This window comes from Hippoglossus stenolepis, chromosome 3 (genome assembly GCF_022539355.2).
Source record: "Hippoglossus stenolepis isolate QCI-W04-F060 chromosome 3, HSTE1.2, whole genome shotgun sequence".
NCBI lineage: Eukaryota > Metazoa > Chordata > Actinopteri > Pleuronectiformes > Pleuronectidae > Hippoglossus > Hippoglossus stenolepis.
This window is the reverse complement of record NC_061485.1, coordinates 7,952,196-7,969,747: the sequence shown is the minus strand read 5'-3', so window position 1 is coordinate 7,969,747 and position 17,552 is coordinate 7,952,196. Positions and strand designations below refer to the sequence as shown.

The following is a 17,552-nucleotide window of genomic DNA, read 5'->3' as shown; positions in this document are numbered from 1 at the left end:
AAACCCACCAAACTGTCTCGGGTTATCGCTACAAATACAGAGATAACTTTGTGTTGAGAGGAACAGACACCTGGTATCTGAGATCCTGGAGTCTGGAGGAGAAAATTAAGTTGTCATAAGATACACCGAGTTAAAGCATTGAATTGTATTGAATTAATTTCCCTCAGCAAAGGCCTTAAAAGTTATTAAAAAGTATTAAAAAAATTTTTTTGTGGGTCAGATGTTATAGCTATAAACTACAAATGTGATAGTAGAAGCATGACTTTCAGTCTAGGCCATGAAACTAGTCGTAAACTTTGCTGCTAGCTACATTAGTTGGGAGGCTCAACAACTCAAAAGGGGCAAGTCTCAATTTTAGTACAAATGTTACAAATTAACTTAAATTAAAGATTTTGTAATTAATTGACACACTCACCAACTATCTGGGTCCAGGTCACATTGCTTTATCAATTAGCCCATAATACCAGGGATTATTACTTCTATTAATGACGTGAGGGCCAAACACCCGGAAGCAACAGTTACGAGTTCAACTAGTCCAGATAAAAATAATTTTGTGTTTACATAGAGAACCTTTGAAATGTAGTTACGGGTTTTTGAAGGTTTATTTCACATCATTGTTTTATACAGACTTTAAAACTTAAGCAATAACACATTTCAGATAGGCCACTAACACAAGTGCTGCTGCATCACCTACTCTACTAACATTGCTATGCTATCATGTTAACGTTTGTTTATAATGTAATAATTGTTTAAAGATGTGTTCATACCATTGTTTGCATTGTTAGCATTAGCTTTAGCTAATTAGTTAATTTTGGAATTTTCAATACTGAGCCAGGTTTGAACAAAAACATGGATCTGTGCTTCGGCATCATTGACGCCATCTTCAAATCAGATATGTGGATGTGACAACGATCCTGTGTTTTTACCGCCATCCTGCTGACAAAAATGTAAAGCTGAAAACATAAATCAATATCAGTGACAGTGTGGAATGATGAGTGTGTTATCTGAACTATTTATTTTGATGTAGAGACTGGGAGAGGTTTCAAAGGCCAGATATAGACAAGCACACTAGAGTGTTCACATGTTATATTAATATCCTCGTATTTCATGTGATCCCCAGCAAACAACTAAAAACATATGCAAATACTAAACTAAATCAGTTGCTGCTGATATAAAAAGCTTCTTGGAACTTGCTTTAAATGTCAGATGTCAGATGCACAGGAGAACTAATTCAGACACGCAGTAAACCGAGCACGCAGGGAGCTACTTGAGGACAACGATAGGGAGGCGTGGAGTCAAAACAATGGTTGGCTTCAACTCACTATAGACGAGCTCTGGACAAACGTCACAGTTTGCCAATGGCTTCCATTGCTTTATGCACGTGATGAGTCTGATAGACCATCTCAACCCCAACTGTCTGCTGATTTATCATCTGCCTTTAATATTGTCCAGGCAGATCTGATAAAGCAGTTGGGTTTAAATCATATCTTCACAAGATGGATTCACGGCTTCTTTCCCAACAGGCAACAGAACATGTGTTTATATCACATGTGTGGAGAACAATTATCTTTCATCTGCCTGGGGCACCACAGGGTTGTGTCTTCTCACCTATGCTGTTCATATGGTAAAACAGAATCCACCAGGATAACTGCAGCGACGGCCTTTCAACTGACGATGAGACGGGTTATAGATCTGAGATTTACCACTTTGATAACTGGTGTGAAGACAAGTCACTGGTTTTAAATTGATCATGAATTTTAGAAGAGCTACTCTGCTACCTGTGACTATAAACAACACAACCGTTGAAAGCATACAAGTAACTTTACTTGTACCTGTAGCCTGCTCTTGCTAGCTTTTCCAAGATTACCCACCCTAGCTTTAAGGAAAAGTAAAAGTTTTAAGGTGGACTGATCTAGGCTGACAATGACCTTTTGATGGGGGGGCTTCTCTTTGCAAAGCAAGACAAAATTGGTCAGTTTTGTGTAACTATCTGACTGAATAATTTAAGTATAACTTATATGACAGACCAGCACACCATCAATTTACTCACAAGATTACTACAGAGCCAATGATCCTCTGTAGTCTGAAAGTGAGATCTTATCTTTGGGGTGAAGATTAAAAGAGGCATCACATCATTCATCCCATTCAGCTACATAGAATTTTAAACCTTTGTTGAACTATCAATAATGGTCCTTTTATTAATCCCCTTAAATTAAGCTTTTTACATGCTTATTTTCTATATGATGTCATTGTCGGACATTTATGAGAAATATATTTTGTTATGCTCTTTGTGCAAAGCATATTCCCAGAGGGGAAATAAAGCTTTCATTCATACATTCATTCTGTAATGACTTTATTTATTTATTTTTTCTCTGTAAGCGGGGGCCTCGGGTTCAGAGTTCTGAGAAACTGAGATTTGAATCAGGATTCAACTCCACAGCTCTGGAGGGGGAAAATACAGATCTTTCCGTTTTTCATGGATGTGGATTTAATTTGATCATGAGCTTGATCCCAATATGACCAAAGTTCCTCTCTGGATTGACAGTCATTTATTTGTTCTTTTTATAAACTAGTTCTAAAATTGGCATACGGGGCAGTGTGACTTTTTGGACTCAGTGTTGAGACTGTGAGGTTCTTTCTATCTACAACCCCACAACCCTCCGCTCCCTGAATAGCATCTTTCCATTTGTAATAAATGGACGAGACCTCCTGCCATTGTCCTTTTTTTTTTTTTTAACCCTCCGCATTCCTGTTACAGTTCCTCCTTTGGGGATAGACTCATTTAACCCAGATTTTCCTGTTTCTTCTTCATTGTTTGTCCTTCCTGAGATATGGGCCCTCTCTGAGTTGATGATTCACCGGCCTGTACAGTGCCACTGAGTTCACGTCCTCACCGACGTGCTGTTTCAGCACTAAACCCACGGGGGAACTAAAATATCATCATCGGAGCCCCTCCTCAAACACCGGTCACTGCCACTGGAAGCTGTACCTTTTGTGTATTTAACATAATTCTTCTTGGCTTCGTGTTTGCACAACTGCTTTGAATGGTCCCTGTTTGGCCACAACTTTGATTAACGTGTTTTCATTTCATTCCGGCTTGTTGTTACAGTTGTCGGTATAGTAAGGGCTGGTTTTACAGCCTCTCTGCTACGGGGCACTCTCTTGCGCCGCCTCTCGCTGCCTCGGCTCTGTTTACTTTCTTGCTTGCGGCAATAAAACACAACTGACGTGAAAATGATTTGGAAACGCAGCGTGCGGTGAGAAAGGCTCTGCAGTGTCTGTCTCTTTAAGATCTTGATGGCTTCACTGCTGCTCCCTTGAGGTCGCTGGCCTTCCTTAGGCCGCCTGCCAACTGCAATGTCACTGTCAAGCGTTTGCAGAAATGCCAGCAAAGCCATTAGTCTAGACCCTTTTCATCAGTCAGCAGACTGGACAGCGTGAGCAGCACAGCGATGCAGAGAGACAAAGGGCCTGGCCTTTTAAAACTACCAGACGCCTTACTTCTTACTTTATTTTCTGCCACATGTGTTACTGTTCACCTCAGCTGTGATCAGTCTCCTCCCCTCTGCTCTGAGACTCTTTGAGCCGGCGCAGGACTCAGATAGAAAACCACCATTCCCATGGATAATTATACATTTCCAACGCTGCTACTGAGGCCTGGTCAGTCATTTTTCATATATGCGTAAAATGAAATTACCGTTCAGTACTTCCATGTGCCCCCTGGTGCCTCACAGCTGCTGTCCTGCGTCGTGCGTTTTGTCTCTTGGGGAACAGCAGCATCTGGTGGCCGAGTGAGGAAATCACACTCTTAACTCACCATATTGACACTTATGACTCGTTGATTTAGAGAAGTTCACATGTTTTCAGCATCGTCCTGGTTCACAGATCAAACACAGGCCAATGAGTAAAACTATATGTTTAAGACATCATAACTGTAGCTGTTAAAGGGAAGAACCCTCCTTTATCACTTTTCTACCTTCGCACCTTTGTTTTCCTTCAGCTTGTCTATTGCAAGATGTTCCTGTCATGAACCACCTGCTCCAATTTTAGGCTCTTTTTTTAATTTGAATTGTGGTTTTTAATGGTATTTGTTTGGCCTGAAGCTGTTTTACTTTCCTGTAGATTATTGATCAAATCGATCAATCAATCTAATTTTATTTGTACCCTTTTTCACAAACCATAATCAGCCTCATAGAGCTTAACAAGGTGGGACATCCTCTGCCCTTAACCCTCAGCAAGAGTAAGGAAAACTACAAAAATAACCTTTTAAGCAGTGAAAAAAACAACGTAGAAACTTCGGAGAGAGTCGCATGTGAGGGATCCCTCTCCCAGGATGGACAGAAGTGCAATAGATGCAGCGTGTATCAGAAGAAAATTACAATAATCATGAGAAAAGACAGTTTCTAACATACATGGATACAATCTTTACAGTATTTGTACAAAAGAAAAAGTCTGACAGAGATGAAGGACGCAGCAATGACAGTTATTTATATATATATAATATAATGACAGTATATTTTAACCTGAACCATTTTTTTTTTAAGGAAAACTCTCTCCATTGGAAACCCTGGAAATGCTCACAGATGGTGAGTGGCTAATTAGAGTAATCCTATTTGAAGGGTCAGGGCTTCCTGGTTGTGTGGGAGTCGATGGGGGGGACCTGTTTTGTTAAAAATCCTCTTAGAAGTCGTGTCATGTGACTGTGTCTCTGGGCTGCAGGATGTGTATGGAGACTTATGGGCATTCACAAGCTGGATGGAGTCAATCCGACTGCTGCCTGACGAGACCCCTGTCTGGCGAGACCCCCGTCTGGTGAGACACTGTGTTCATGCATGTTTTATACGTTCACAATGAAGTACCTTTACATAAATGGTTTTAATGTGTTGGTTATACATCAGCCAGAATCCTCTCTTTCTTTTGTTTGTTCATTAAGACCAGAATGGGGATGTAACCTTTTTTCCACACCAGCCATGCCATTCCACAATCACATCGTCAAAGAGGCCTGGACACGGGACAGGTACGTCAACAGACATTTGTCATGCAAGCATTTGTTTCTATGTGTGTCATCAACCCTCCGTGTGCCTTCCACCTGAGGCCCTGTGGTTTTCTGAATGGTTATTCCTGCTTTCACACCCACTTTCCTCGGAACTAACCAAGTGGTGCTAAACCAATAAGTAGCAAGGAAAAGCTTTGTTGCCGCTGTCAGGCAGAACTGCTCGGGCCTGATTCCCATACCCTGTGTGACCTATTAATGTAGAAATGACTCCACAGAGCTCTCTGCCTGTGGGAAGGGGAAGATCAGAAGCTTTTTACACAGTCATTGCTGCTGGTTGTCGAAAATTGGGCACGATGGATAATCATATTTTATAATACATATTTTTATAATATTTAATTCCATATCCTTGTGTGACTGTCAAACAAAACTAATTTGTCTCTCAATCCCCAACCTGGATGATGTTATAAACATGCAGGTTTTTATTAATGTCTCTCTCTTGGACTGGCAGCAAGCAAGAGGCTCACATTCAAAATGTCTTGTTGTTGTTGTTATCCTCATCATTTGGGTAATCACATGTTTCTAATTTATTTTGCCCCAGGAGTCAGGAAGATGAAGATTCAGATTCTGATTCTTCCCTTCAGCAGCAGCAGGTTCAGGTAAAGTGAAATACAAAATCTCTCTCCCTCAGTTGACGTCCGAAATGAGGAGCACAGACGCTTCTTATGTGTGAAGGAAGTGAATATGGACTAACATCTTGTTGGTTGACGGCTTTGTTGTAGCTCAAGAACTCACATTGCGTTCTAGGTGTGAGGACAACACATAGTGATAAACAAGTCTTCTCCTCCCTCCTCCTGAGCCTTTGTTGGTTTCTCCCGTTGACGTGTTTCCACAGAGCAGATGGCTTTACACATAAATCCTATTAACAACTTTCTGCTGATGGAGACGCAGTGACTACAGGGCTTTCTCGCTCTTTCATTATCTCCAGTGAGACGCCTGTATTTTTTTAATTTTCTAACCTGTGAAAAAGGAGAAGTGGTAGAGCTGAAGTCGAAGGCCACACAATGTCTGCAGAGAAGGTAAAACAGTCGCGTTGTGGTGTCCTGGATGTTTTGTATTGAGTTTTAACACATCTCAGTGTTAATTTAGATGCCTGTTATGGCATTTAATGATATTTTGAGAGTGAGACCTAAAGGATGACTAAAGACAATTCACCCTTTGCCTTTTTCATACAACAATATTCAACATATGCAGAGTTTCCAATCAGGTGCAGTGCATTCATTGCGTGCTCATTATCAATCAATTTCTTTAAATCTCAAATTTGTATTTGTGATATAGAATCCTTTGGTCATTAAAAGTTAAATCTGAAGACATTCTGAAAAACGATTACGTGGATAATAATCTCTGACCCATATGTGAGGTAACTGTTACAAATGCCAGCATGGGAGGTTTTCCATTTAGAGTAAGACAGGTTATCCACCAGAGACATTCTACAGACATTCAACAGGAAATCATCTCTGTAGGCAGCTCCACTGTAGCTTCTCCTTCTCATCCTCCATTGACTTGCATCTCAGTTGATGATGTCTAAATGTATGGAGCTCATATGCTGAGCAACGCATCTGCAAAAGCACGCAGGAGAGATTGATGTAATCCAGCCACCATTCAGCAGTGCTACTGTGGTGACACCTGCAACAGCATTTCCATTTTTGTGCTGTTTCCTTCTTAAAGGCCTTTAAGGCTTTTTTCCTCTTTTATCATGTATTATCATATATTTGAGCAATTATCATTTTCTGGGGTCAAGCAAATCTGACATCACCAAATGCAGAAGGAACATTAACATTTGTGTTGTTTTTATGCCATGTTGAAGATGATTCATTAAATCTAAATCCTCTTTGTAGCTACAATTACCCAGAATGATGCTGTCAGCTCCTCCAGTATTTTAAAAAAGCAAATTAAAAAGGGTCACTAGCAGAGTTTCAGATACAGTATTTTAAAAACAAATACTCAAGTCATATATTCTCATGCACACACCTCAAGTCTGAGGCCACTTTCACAAGTGGTATCTACTGTTTTCAATTTGTTGTTGTCGAAGAAGTTTAATACTAAAAAATAACTTGCCATTGTCATAGGTTGAAGTATTATTGCAACTTATAGCCTGTTAATTATACTGGCCTTCTCTACTTTTATTCAACTGATTCCAGTTTGACAAACACCAAATCTGCCATTACTCTGACTTGTGGATTGTCTGTGGACACAAATAGACCTCCATCGTTGTAGGATCTACGTGTAATAGGATTACCTTTACTGTCTCTGCTGGCCGCCATCACACTGACCTCCTTCTGTAGCATGGGACTGTAACGCTCCACCGCTTACTCCGCAACCTCAAGAAGCACATTTACTTCATTATATCACAGATGACTGTATACAAGTAGAAATGATCGTATATTGAAATCATCACACGGACCAGTGCATCGGTGGGTAGATGTAGTGTGGGAGGGTGAAGGGTCACAGGTCTGAACCCCCTTTACACTTTATCTTAAGTGTGTGTCTAGACAGGTCTGATGGAAGACAGTGTTACAGGCCATGAAGAAAGAACCGCAAACTGGAGTTATAATTACATTTTGGGAAAAAATACAGTTTATATGGACATATTTCATACAGACTGACATTTAAATACTACTGGGTCGCATTATATTCTCCTCAGGCATCTCAGCAGTTTTCCTTTTTGTTCAGTACATTTTTTTTAACCCTCATAAAGTCATTGACTTGAAGTCTTATGTCTGTGTTTGCGATTTGCAACCATGTTGTTTATATATTAGCATTTCGTGGTACTCAGGAGGAGGCCTGAGCAAGTTATGTAAAATGGTCACAGAACTTGTTTATTTCTTTTTTTCTATTATGAAAACTGTATTATTAAAAATATGAATAGATTAATCAGTTCTAGAAAGTTATCCCTGTAATCACCTCGTGTCGTGGTACTTCACTGACCAGCTGTAACTAAACATGTCAGTTTACTTGTAAAAAATACAAGCGGGCATTTATAGCTTAAAGTACAACCTTGCCAGAAGCTAAATATATTAATGTTTGCTTTTGTTATTGGAGTACGAGTATTTATCTTAAAAACTAATGTGAATGATGGAACATAGAATGAAGAGATGCTATTTCATAATGGTTTCACATAATTAAATTCTACAAAGGTAACGTTATCATTTTTTTCCCCCCCACGCCGCCCTTCACATCTGTCTTTGCAATGGTGAGTTTTTATTATCAATTAAGAGTTAGTTTATCCTCCAAAACAAAATGTTTTCCCCAAATTGAAGGTCAGCTTTTCTTTCTTCTCCTCGCATTGTTTCACAAGTCTTTCATAGAAGCCAAAAAAGAAAAGAGAAGAGGCCAACGTCCCAACAGATGCCAAGTCGAACGGAACCGAAGCCAAACCCAAGAAAACAAAGACCAAGAAAAATGAGGATGCTTCAGAAGAGGACAATCCAGCCATCCAAAGTGAGAGACACTGAATAAAGGCTGATATTTTGAGTGTTTAACATGTTATATATAATCACGACATTTAACATGTACTATAATCTAACCACGTTGGTTACATCGATGTTTCCTTATCAACATTATAGACGGAAAAAAGGTGAAGAAAAAGAAACCAGAAAAAGACAAGGACGACCCAGAAAAGGACAAAGTGAAAGAGAAGGAACCAAAAAAGAAAGTTAAAAGTGTACCAAAAAAGAAGAAAGGTGAGTCGTGTTCACATTGAAACTGGTGTAAAAAGACCTTAATTAAACCAAATGGATACAAATATACAGTATTTAGGCAATTTTCCCTGAAAAGACCAGAAATATTTTTGATTTAAAAAAGTTTGCCATCTTTCACAGGATCAGGCACAGATGACGATGATGATAATGACGGAGAGGACACCCCCAAGAAGAAAACTAAGAAAAAGACGACGAAGGACAGCTCTCCGTCAGCAAGTTCCACCAAAGACAAGAAATCTAAATCTAAAGGTATGACAAGAAGCAGGAAAACACTTTTCTGAAACTATTACACAACAGTTACGAGACCAGACTACTGTTGTTGAGAGGATTAGATGATTTGTTGTGTAATGGTGAGAGAGCGGAAACACTCACTTGGTCGCAGAGGCAACAGAATAAAAGGTTTAAGTGAGTAACTTGCCCTTTAGTGATGAATGTGGAAAATGTAAACAAAAACATTTATCTTGGATTCTTTCTTGGCCCTTGTCCCATTCTTCCACAAAAATTCGTGGAAATCTGTTCAGTAGTTTTTGCTTAATCCTGCAGACAAAATAATTAGAAAACACTGATTAACTGGGTTTTTGAACCTGTTGACAATACTGACAAGTTTCAGGGGTAAACAGAGTTGCAGCCAAATCCAATACAATTGAAGTAAATGGCGTCTTCAAACATTCCTCCATTCTGCTCCTGTGGTGTCATCCAAGTGTCAGTAAGCCCCAACGTTCAAAATTCGTCTCGAAGCGTCATCATTCAACGTCATCTTCAAAGAAGAAGCGATGCTACCGTGCGCCCCTCGCGTAGCCTTGGGCAAGAGTGTGTGGGCAGTGTGTGCAGTGTGTAGGGCGTGTACGTGGGAACGTGAACGCGGATATTTTAGCCCCTTGAAAACTGAAATGAAAGAGATGTATAAGGGGGCGTGTATTCAGGTTCAGTTATTAGTTATAGAAGTCACTTGGAGTTCATTTTAACAGTTGAGTGGAGGTTTTGGTAGAAAGACAGTTGTGTGCCCCCATAGCTGCATGTATAGACAGTATACAAGATGGACGACATGACAACTACACAAAAATGAAGCCAATCTTGGGCCAGTTATCTTAGTGGCTGTAGGTCATAAACCCCAACGCCTTCACTTGGGTAGTTTGGACATTGCCCAAACTAAAAAGTCAGCGATGATGACATCAAAGATGATTTCTGTCATTTCAAGCTTTCATTTTCTGCTGAATTTGGTTTTAATTAGTTATTAGATGCTTTAAAAATCGGATGAAACATCATGATTGGCAGCTGAGACAAAATAGGTCAAGAGTGTATATACGCTATGAGTCCGTGATACCGCGGCTCCACCTGACGATCACTGCTGTGCAGAATATGGTTCTAAATGACGTCAAAAGTGCAAGATGGCAGCACACGTTCTAATGTTGGCATTTGTAGCATTTAGCAAAACATCTCAGAAATAAGACGTTTGGTACAGACAGAATAGTATTTACTTTGTTGATCCCTTTTTTAATCTCACACCCTTCTTAAGCCAAGTATTTTATTGCAATACTTTAATAATAATAATATTTGCAAATATAAGCATGCTAACACGCTAGATTAAAACTAAGGTAAACATTATGTCTTATTTCCATCAGCAGCGTTAGCATTTACAGACCCAAGTCGTGTTAGCACGCTCACCGTTAAATTCACCAAACCAGTTCTACCATCGATACAACTGCAGATATTTCAGTTATTCGGCAAAGCATGTTCGGCACTGAGCTCTCAAATCCTTTCTTTGGAATAAAATTAATATTCCGACACACCTTCTTCTCAAGAATGTTACAGTGTGCAGTTAAAAGTTTTTGCTATCTCGAGATAAGTATCAGTAGAGATGGACCTTTTTTACTGGAAATTGAGCTAGTTATCTCTTCCCGGTTGAAATGATTGTATAATGTAGCCCGGAGCGTTGGTTGTATCATCTGCAGAACTCCTGCCTGTGAGCTTAACTTAACCTTCCTCTCTTCCTTTGATCGGCCTTCAGTCATTTTAGAAATACCTGCACTAACTTGTGTTTGTGGCTCGAGCTCCTTGAGTAATGTGAAGGAAAGACAGCTGTTCTGTTTAAAGTAACCATGGAAATACAATAGATTAAGTTCAAGCAGAAGCCTGATTTAAGCTGTATATTTTTATAGCTACTGTTGGAAGCTGTCTGCTGTACTATACTGATGCAATTTATAGAATTGTAAATTTTACAGTAAGATTTTGTGTCTGAATGACCCCACGTATATTAAGTCTGGGTTCAGTTAACATTTCATTGGTTGTCGAGCTGTCTTGAACTCTCTTCCCTGACCCACATCTTTCCACCAGGTTTCATGATAATCTGTCCTGTAGTTTCTGCATAATCCTGCCAACTAACAGACTCACATGAAAACATAACCTCCTTGGTGACGGTAACAATTTAGAAACTGGGTAAATAGGTTTGTGTACGAACAGGAACAAACAAACATGTTAGGAAAAGGAATTTCAAGTGTGTCTGGTTTGGGAACCAGAGTTGTGAGCACCATGAGAACCATGAACACCTTTTTAAATTTCTTTTATAATATTCATTAACCAAAAGACACTTTGGTTTGTTCCTAAAACGGATATAATCACTATGTTTGTATTAAAAATGGATCACATGACTATTTAGTTACGTTATTTAGTCTTTCAGCTAATTGTTTGGTTTTCCAAATGCAACGTTAGTGTTGCGTTTCACTTTTATCGTTGTCGTTTTCCAGCAAGTAGTTATTTTGAGCTAAAAAGCTCTGAAAGAAGAAAACAGACCAAATGTCAGGGCACTTGGCAGCTGAAGAGCCAGATGTTTCCCTCTGGAGTTGGTGACTACACTGAAACAGGGCTGAAACTGGAGTGGACAGAAATAACTGATACTATAAATTAATGACAAGAACTGGCAGCAATTCAAGATATAAACTTAAAAGGGGAAAATACTTTTTGTCCATGTTGTGTTTAAAAACATGTTGCCTCCAAGTAACCAACCCAGACCATCATTCATCTGTCGTATATCGTTTGAATACGGTCATATGTAGACATAGATTAAACCTTAGATGTTACAGGGTTTGAAGAAGACATTTAACCTAACTGGTCAAATCAATATTCACCAGAGCTCTTCTGATGAAGTGCTTACCTCAGCAGATATTTAACCATGTGCTTTCAATCCCCACCGTTCATTGATGCTGGAACTATACAGGCGGCAGAAACGGCGTGCAGCAGCAATCAGTCAGCAAGTCGAGGTGTGAGGACGTGTTGGGACAAGTTTTAAGAGTGAGCGCTGACAGTATTCTGAGTGTAATCCAGGTCTGAGGACACAGCACTTGCGCCACTAGATCTGAGTGAGGAATTTGGCCTCTTTTCTCCAGGACGTCTTCCGAGTTAGGAACTCTAGGTTTTAGCTTGAATCCATTGTATGAGGACAGAGGAGAAAAAAGAGGGAAGTTCTTGGTCTTAATCACTTACACTAAAAAAGTACGACCCTGACCTAACAGCCAGAGTAGAGGCAAGTCCTGGTGAAGCCAAAATCCTTCTCACCATCTTAACTGCTCAGAATCTGAGCTACAAGAAACAGTAAGAGCAGATTTCAAATGTCAACCTTAGCTTGCTCACTACAATTAAGACACATTTTCCGTGTCGAGTACAGTACATGAAGGAGGGAGATTCACGCACATGATTCTCCAGTCTTTTGGCATCAAAGAATTGATAACATGTTTTACAAAATGTTGCTTTTGTCATAATTTTCAGACGACAAAGATTCCGATGGAAAAGAAAAGAAGTCCAAGTCGAAGGAGAAGGAGAAGAAGAAGGAGCCAGCTTCAATGTTCCAGATAAACGGAGAGAAGGAAACAAAAAGCAAGAAGAAAGGTGATGCTAAACAGTTTCAGTCATCCCATTTTACTGGATGTGAGACTTTACATGTAGTGTGGTGCTGAAATGACAAAATGTTGACTCTAAGTTTAACTAAAACGGAAAATCTTTTACGCCTCGTCCCATCGAGCAGCTGCTAAATCGGACAGTGACGACAGCGAAGAAGAGACAAAGTCGACCAAATCGAAGAAGAAATCCACTGCTGGGTCTACGTCCCTGTTTCAAACATCAGGAGACAAGGACAAGGACAAAGACAAGGACAAAGACAAGGACAAAAACAAGAAGACAAAGAAGAAAGGCAAGTTTATAAGTTATGTAGTCCTCTGTTCCTCTGTTTGAGTCACCGACAAGTAAACAACATGTCTGTTGTGTGTTTCAGCAAAGGCAGAGGAGAGTGAGGATTCTGACTCTGGAAAAGAAGAAAAATCCAAGAAGAAAAAGGGCAAAGGGAAGAAGAAAAAGGTGAATTCCCACAAAATAGATCCATTTATTTACAGGCAGTCAAATAATTTAAAATCAAATGGACCACGCTGAAAACATCGGGGGTTTTAATCCACGTTAACCTATTTCTGCTTCTCGATCAGGAGAGATCTCCGTCGCCTGAGATCGAGTTCGACAACCTGGAGAATTTCGTGATGCTGCCGGCTCCGCAGGGCGTGACCATCAAATGCCGCGTGACTCGAGACCAGAGAGGGATGGACAAGAGCCTCTACCCTCTGTACTACCTTCATCTAGACAATGAAAAAAAGGTCAGGAAGTGATCTGTGTTACGAGTTTGACAGTTTGCATGTTTTATCGTGATGCAAATGAGCAGGTCTCATGTAAATATCACCCAGAGAGCACTCCTGTCAGTAGTCCTATTATTATTTGATGTCTCACAGCTTTAGGGACGTGTGTAAATAATTTCATTTTCTTTGTTTTATTATTCTGAAATGTCTCCTTGTCTGTTTCTTTGCAGACGTTCCTGTTGGCCGGCAGGAAAAGAAAGAAATGTGCAACTTCAAATTACCTCATTTCCATCGACACCACAGATTTATCAAGAGGTGGAGATAATTTTGTTGGAAAGCTGAGGTACACAGTGCTTTGGAAAAAACAATTTAATTCATTCAAATGCTGCCTGGAAAAAGTGTATTATCTGCTCTACTAATCTCATTGCTGTGAGTTTTCTTTTATACATTTCTCAGGTCCAATTTAATGGGGACTAAGTTCACGGTGTTCGACAACGCTCTGAATCCAGAGAGAGCTCTTCCCGACATGTCCAACGCACGGCAGGAGTTAGCAGGAATCATCTATGTAAGTCGTCTAACGGCTCCCTCTTAATCATGTACTGTACGTATATTATATATACATATATGTACATATACACACACACATAAATGTATTGATATATGTATAATTTTACTCATTTCTGTATTCAGGAAACAAATGTTTTAGGCATGAAAGGACCCAGAAGGATGTCGATCATCGTTCCAGGAATGAACAAGGACAATGAGCGAGTACCGCTCCGACCAAGAAATGTAAGATAACTTTTGTTTTGTTGCTCTATTTGTATCTTTGTATTCATAGTGCCTTGAATAGAACAGACAGCAAAATGAATGTGTCATGTAATAGAACAGACTAGAACATGAGGAGCGACACATACTGTAATTTGTTAAATTATAGGGTTGGTTAAGTGTAACAGAGAAAACACATGTCCTTAATACACACACAAACAAACAAACAGAACATAACTCCAAACACCAGTCTTCCTCTTCTTCACAGATATATCATGGTAATATGTAACTCGAATGGCTCTCAGCGTGGCGGCGTGGCGTCATTGTCTTTCCAAGTTGAAATATTCTTCTTTGGCATCTTCTACGTTTACAGTTAAACTCCAGCGAAAGTCCAGAGCAACTCACCCTGACATTTGCAGCCCCTTCAGATAACCTCCGGAGAAGATCCAGAGTTCATTGCATGTCTGAAAACAGCTTAACATATCTGTTCCATAAATATGCCTGCTTTTATTCATGAATTTGGAAACTGGTGAAAATGTCTATAAACACTCACTCTCACAAAGTTTAAGAAAGTGATAAATACTTCCTGGATCTGCTCTGGACTCTTGGCCCATGTCCCATCCTTCCGAGTTTTGTGGAAATCCATTCAGTAGATTTTGTGCGTAATCCTGCTGAAATAAAAACGAATGGTCAGGGGCAAAAACCCGACCTCCTTGGCAGAGGTAAAGAGTACAGTGCTTTAGAAAGAAAGGAATAAACCTCTTTTAGCAGACAAAGTGTGTGTTGTTGGGATTATCAGACACACACTTACTAACTGTGACTTGTCGGTTGGTGTGCGTGAGGCCGAGGCCATCAGATGACTCCATCAATGATATCCATACTGCCCACAGCTTGATTTATGGAATGCTGTGTGTTCATTATGAGGAGCAACACAAGGCCAGTGTGTAAAATCGCGTTGCTCTTTGTCGGTGTTAAGTGACTTGTGTTTTCTTCACAGGAATTTGACGGCCTGTTGATAAGACACCAGAATAGAAGGATGGAAAATCTGATCGAGCTTCACAACAAGACGCCAGTGTGGAACGAAGAAACGGCGTCTCACGTGCTCAACTTCAACGGCCGCGTCACCCAGGCCTCCATCAAGAACTTCCAGATCGTCCACAGCAAAGACTGTGAGTGGAGGGAGGGAGGGAGTGGGGGGAAGATAGATGGGTAGATGGATGGATGGCTAGAGAGAGAGAAAGATAGATAGAGATGGAGAGAGAGAGATCGATACAGAGAGAAAGAGAAATAGATGGAGAGAAGTATGGAGAGAGATGTTGGAAGAGCCCTGAACAACATTTCTCACTTTGAACACAAGTGTGATTTAAATACTTAAACGCATGTTGTGATTTAGATTTGTCCTTTTAGATTACTTCAATAAATATCTTGAGCAGGTCTCCTTTCATTTGCTCAAAATATATAAATGCAGCTTTGAAGAAATATGATTCATGTATATAAGAAACGTTGTGAATGAGCTAATTCTATGTTTGTTAGGAGAGTGGTCTTGGCGTCACATTTGAACGATTTATTAGAACTCTCAGTAAAAGTGGAGCTTAATCGTCCCTTGTGTCCATGACGGTCATTAATTTAGGTTTTCTTTCTTTAAATGTCCTGTAGTGTCGTAAAACAATAACTTGATATCCACGGTAGATTTTATACTCTATGTCTTGCCCCCTGCTGCTCTTCATCACCCTTCACTTGAATGTTCCGGACATTCTCCTGTTGTTGTGACCCGGAGAATCTGCTGCTCCATCTTACCATGTTATATACAGTATATATTAGGCCGTATGTATATATCCAGGGGTCATGTGTATGTCTGTCTATCTAAACTGTTCCCTGTCTTTTCCAGTGGACTACATTGTGATGCAGTTTGGACGGATAGCCGATGACATTTTCACACTGGACTTCAGCTACCCGCTGTGCGCTGTGCAGGCCTTTGCCATTGCGCTCTCCAGCTTCGACGGCAAAATTGCCTGTGAATAACTCCCAGTATCACACACACACACACTCACACACTGAAACCACTGTGCAACACGCCCACGCTGACACCCGGCCAACCCCATGTCTGTGGACGTTGCCTTCAACACTTCCTGTGATGGGCACTGATAATGAAGAATGGTTCCTTGAATGTGGCTGCTGCCGTGCCGTCATGTTTTCTGGGCGTGTGAGTCCCAGCAGGAGCAAGAAACAAAAAAAATTGCCCTCGTTTTATCGTTCCATCTTGACACTGGAGAGTCCTGTTTTTTTTGTCCCAGTAACTCAACGAATCACACAAGGTTTTTACACTATTTGAAAAGACTTCTGTGACCGGACAGTATTTTTTTTAAGGAGTTACCGGTGCACCTTGATGGCGAAGGTGTTTCAAAGATTACTAACATTATTAAAAGATGTTAAAAAAGTGTTATCATATGGTTTTGTTGTGCTGTTTTGAATTGTACTGGGCTTTATTTACAATATCAAGAGGTCACACTCTTGTGTCAAATGTGACTTTTAAATGCAAACACACTGCAAAAACTTTAATCACAATGAGAATATAGAATTTCTTAAAGGCACAAATCTCGAGATATGAGATATTAAAAATCTAAACGAGTGACAAAAATAAGATTCATTCATTTGAAGCTATTTAATGTCATGACAGTGGTCACACACAACAGACCGTCCCTATTTTAGTGACTTAATCAGTTCTAGATGTTGTTAGAGTAACATATGTAGAAGTTGAATACCTTGAATAGGAATGTCTAGTTCTGCTCGTGTAGATTTTTATATTTTTATTTTCCTGAACACTGCCTTTGTTGCATTGTTAGGATTATTGTGTTAATGTGATTAAATAAAGCATGTGAATTAAATTTCCTTCAAAACACCATCAGCATTTACTCTCTCCACCAAGGAGGTTATTTTTTCACCACTGTCCGTTTGTTTGCTGGTTTGTTTGTGTGTTTGTTTGTGTGTTTGTGTGTTTGTAAGCAGGATTACACAAAAACAACTGGATGGATGACCAGGGACATTGGTGGCAGGATGTGGTGCAGTTCAGTGAAAACCCTTTTACATTTTGGTGCAGTTCCGGATCAGGGGTTCAATCCAGGAATTTCTTTACACAGTTTTTAGCACAATTTTCAGTGGCGTTTTTTAATCGTTTTTCTTTTTTTTTTTTACATTTTCACCGATTTCCCAATAGATAATTCATGGATCTTGAACATTTGAGGACTAGTATATCTTTGAGTGTGTACAATTTGTGTTGTGCTTTGGCTGAGGGTCATTGTAGTTTGTTTGTTGGTGCATTTGTTAGCAGAATTACATTAAAACCACAACATGGATGTCCAGTAAACTTGGTGGAGGCCTGGGCCTGGAAAGAGAACCTTATATTTTTGATATGGAGAAAAG

General features: G+C 39.9%; 1 protein-coding gene across 7 annotated transcripts in view; it reads left to right on the top strand.

Annotated features, from left to right (window-relative positions):
- LOC118104830 (tubby-related protein 1) overlaps positions 1–17,032 on the top strand; it is a 32,927-nt gene extending 15,895 nt beyond the window's left edge. The window contains exons 1-17 of one of the 7 annotated variants that reach the window (XM_047339344.1): positions 3,644–3,660; positions 4,545–4,586; positions 4,720–4,812; positions 4,934–5,017; positions 5,595–5,652; positions 8,362–8,494; positions 8,620–8,736; positions 8,875–9,003; positions 12,517–12,636; positions 12,773–12,937; positions 13,019–13,101; positions 13,224–13,388; positions 13,598–13,710; positions 13,824–13,932; positions 14,058–14,156; positions 15,130–15,301; positions 16,021–17,032. In XM_047339344.1, coding sequence (XP_047195300.1) covers positions 4,971–5,017; positions 5,595–5,652; positions 8,362–8,494; positions 8,620–8,736; positions 8,875–9,003; positions 12,517–12,636; positions 12,773–12,937; positions 13,019–13,101; positions 13,224–13,388; positions 13,598–13,710; positions 13,824–13,932; positions 14,058–14,156; positions 15,130–15,301; positions 16,021–16,154 — 1,644 coding nt within the window. In that variant the 5' untranslated portion in view covers positions 3,644–3,660; positions 4,545–4,586; positions 4,720–4,812; positions 4,934–4,970 and the 3' untranslated portion in view covers positions 16,155–17,032. Of the gene's footprint in view, positions 1–3,643; positions 3,661–4,544; positions 4,587–4,719; positions 4,813–4,933; positions 5,018–5,594; positions 5,653–5,901; positions 6,073–8,361; positions 8,495–8,619; positions 8,737–8,874; positions 9,004–12,516; positions 12,637–12,772; positions 12,938–13,018; positions 13,102–13,223; positions 13,389–13,597; positions 13,711–13,823; positions 13,933–14,057; positions 14,157–15,129; positions 15,302–16,020 lie in introns of those variants that run through there. The other 6 variants (XM_035152052.2, XM_047339346.1, XM_035152051.2 and 3 more) reach the window with 6 other exon arrangements.
- Positions 17,033–17,552: the final 520 nt, after the last annotated feature.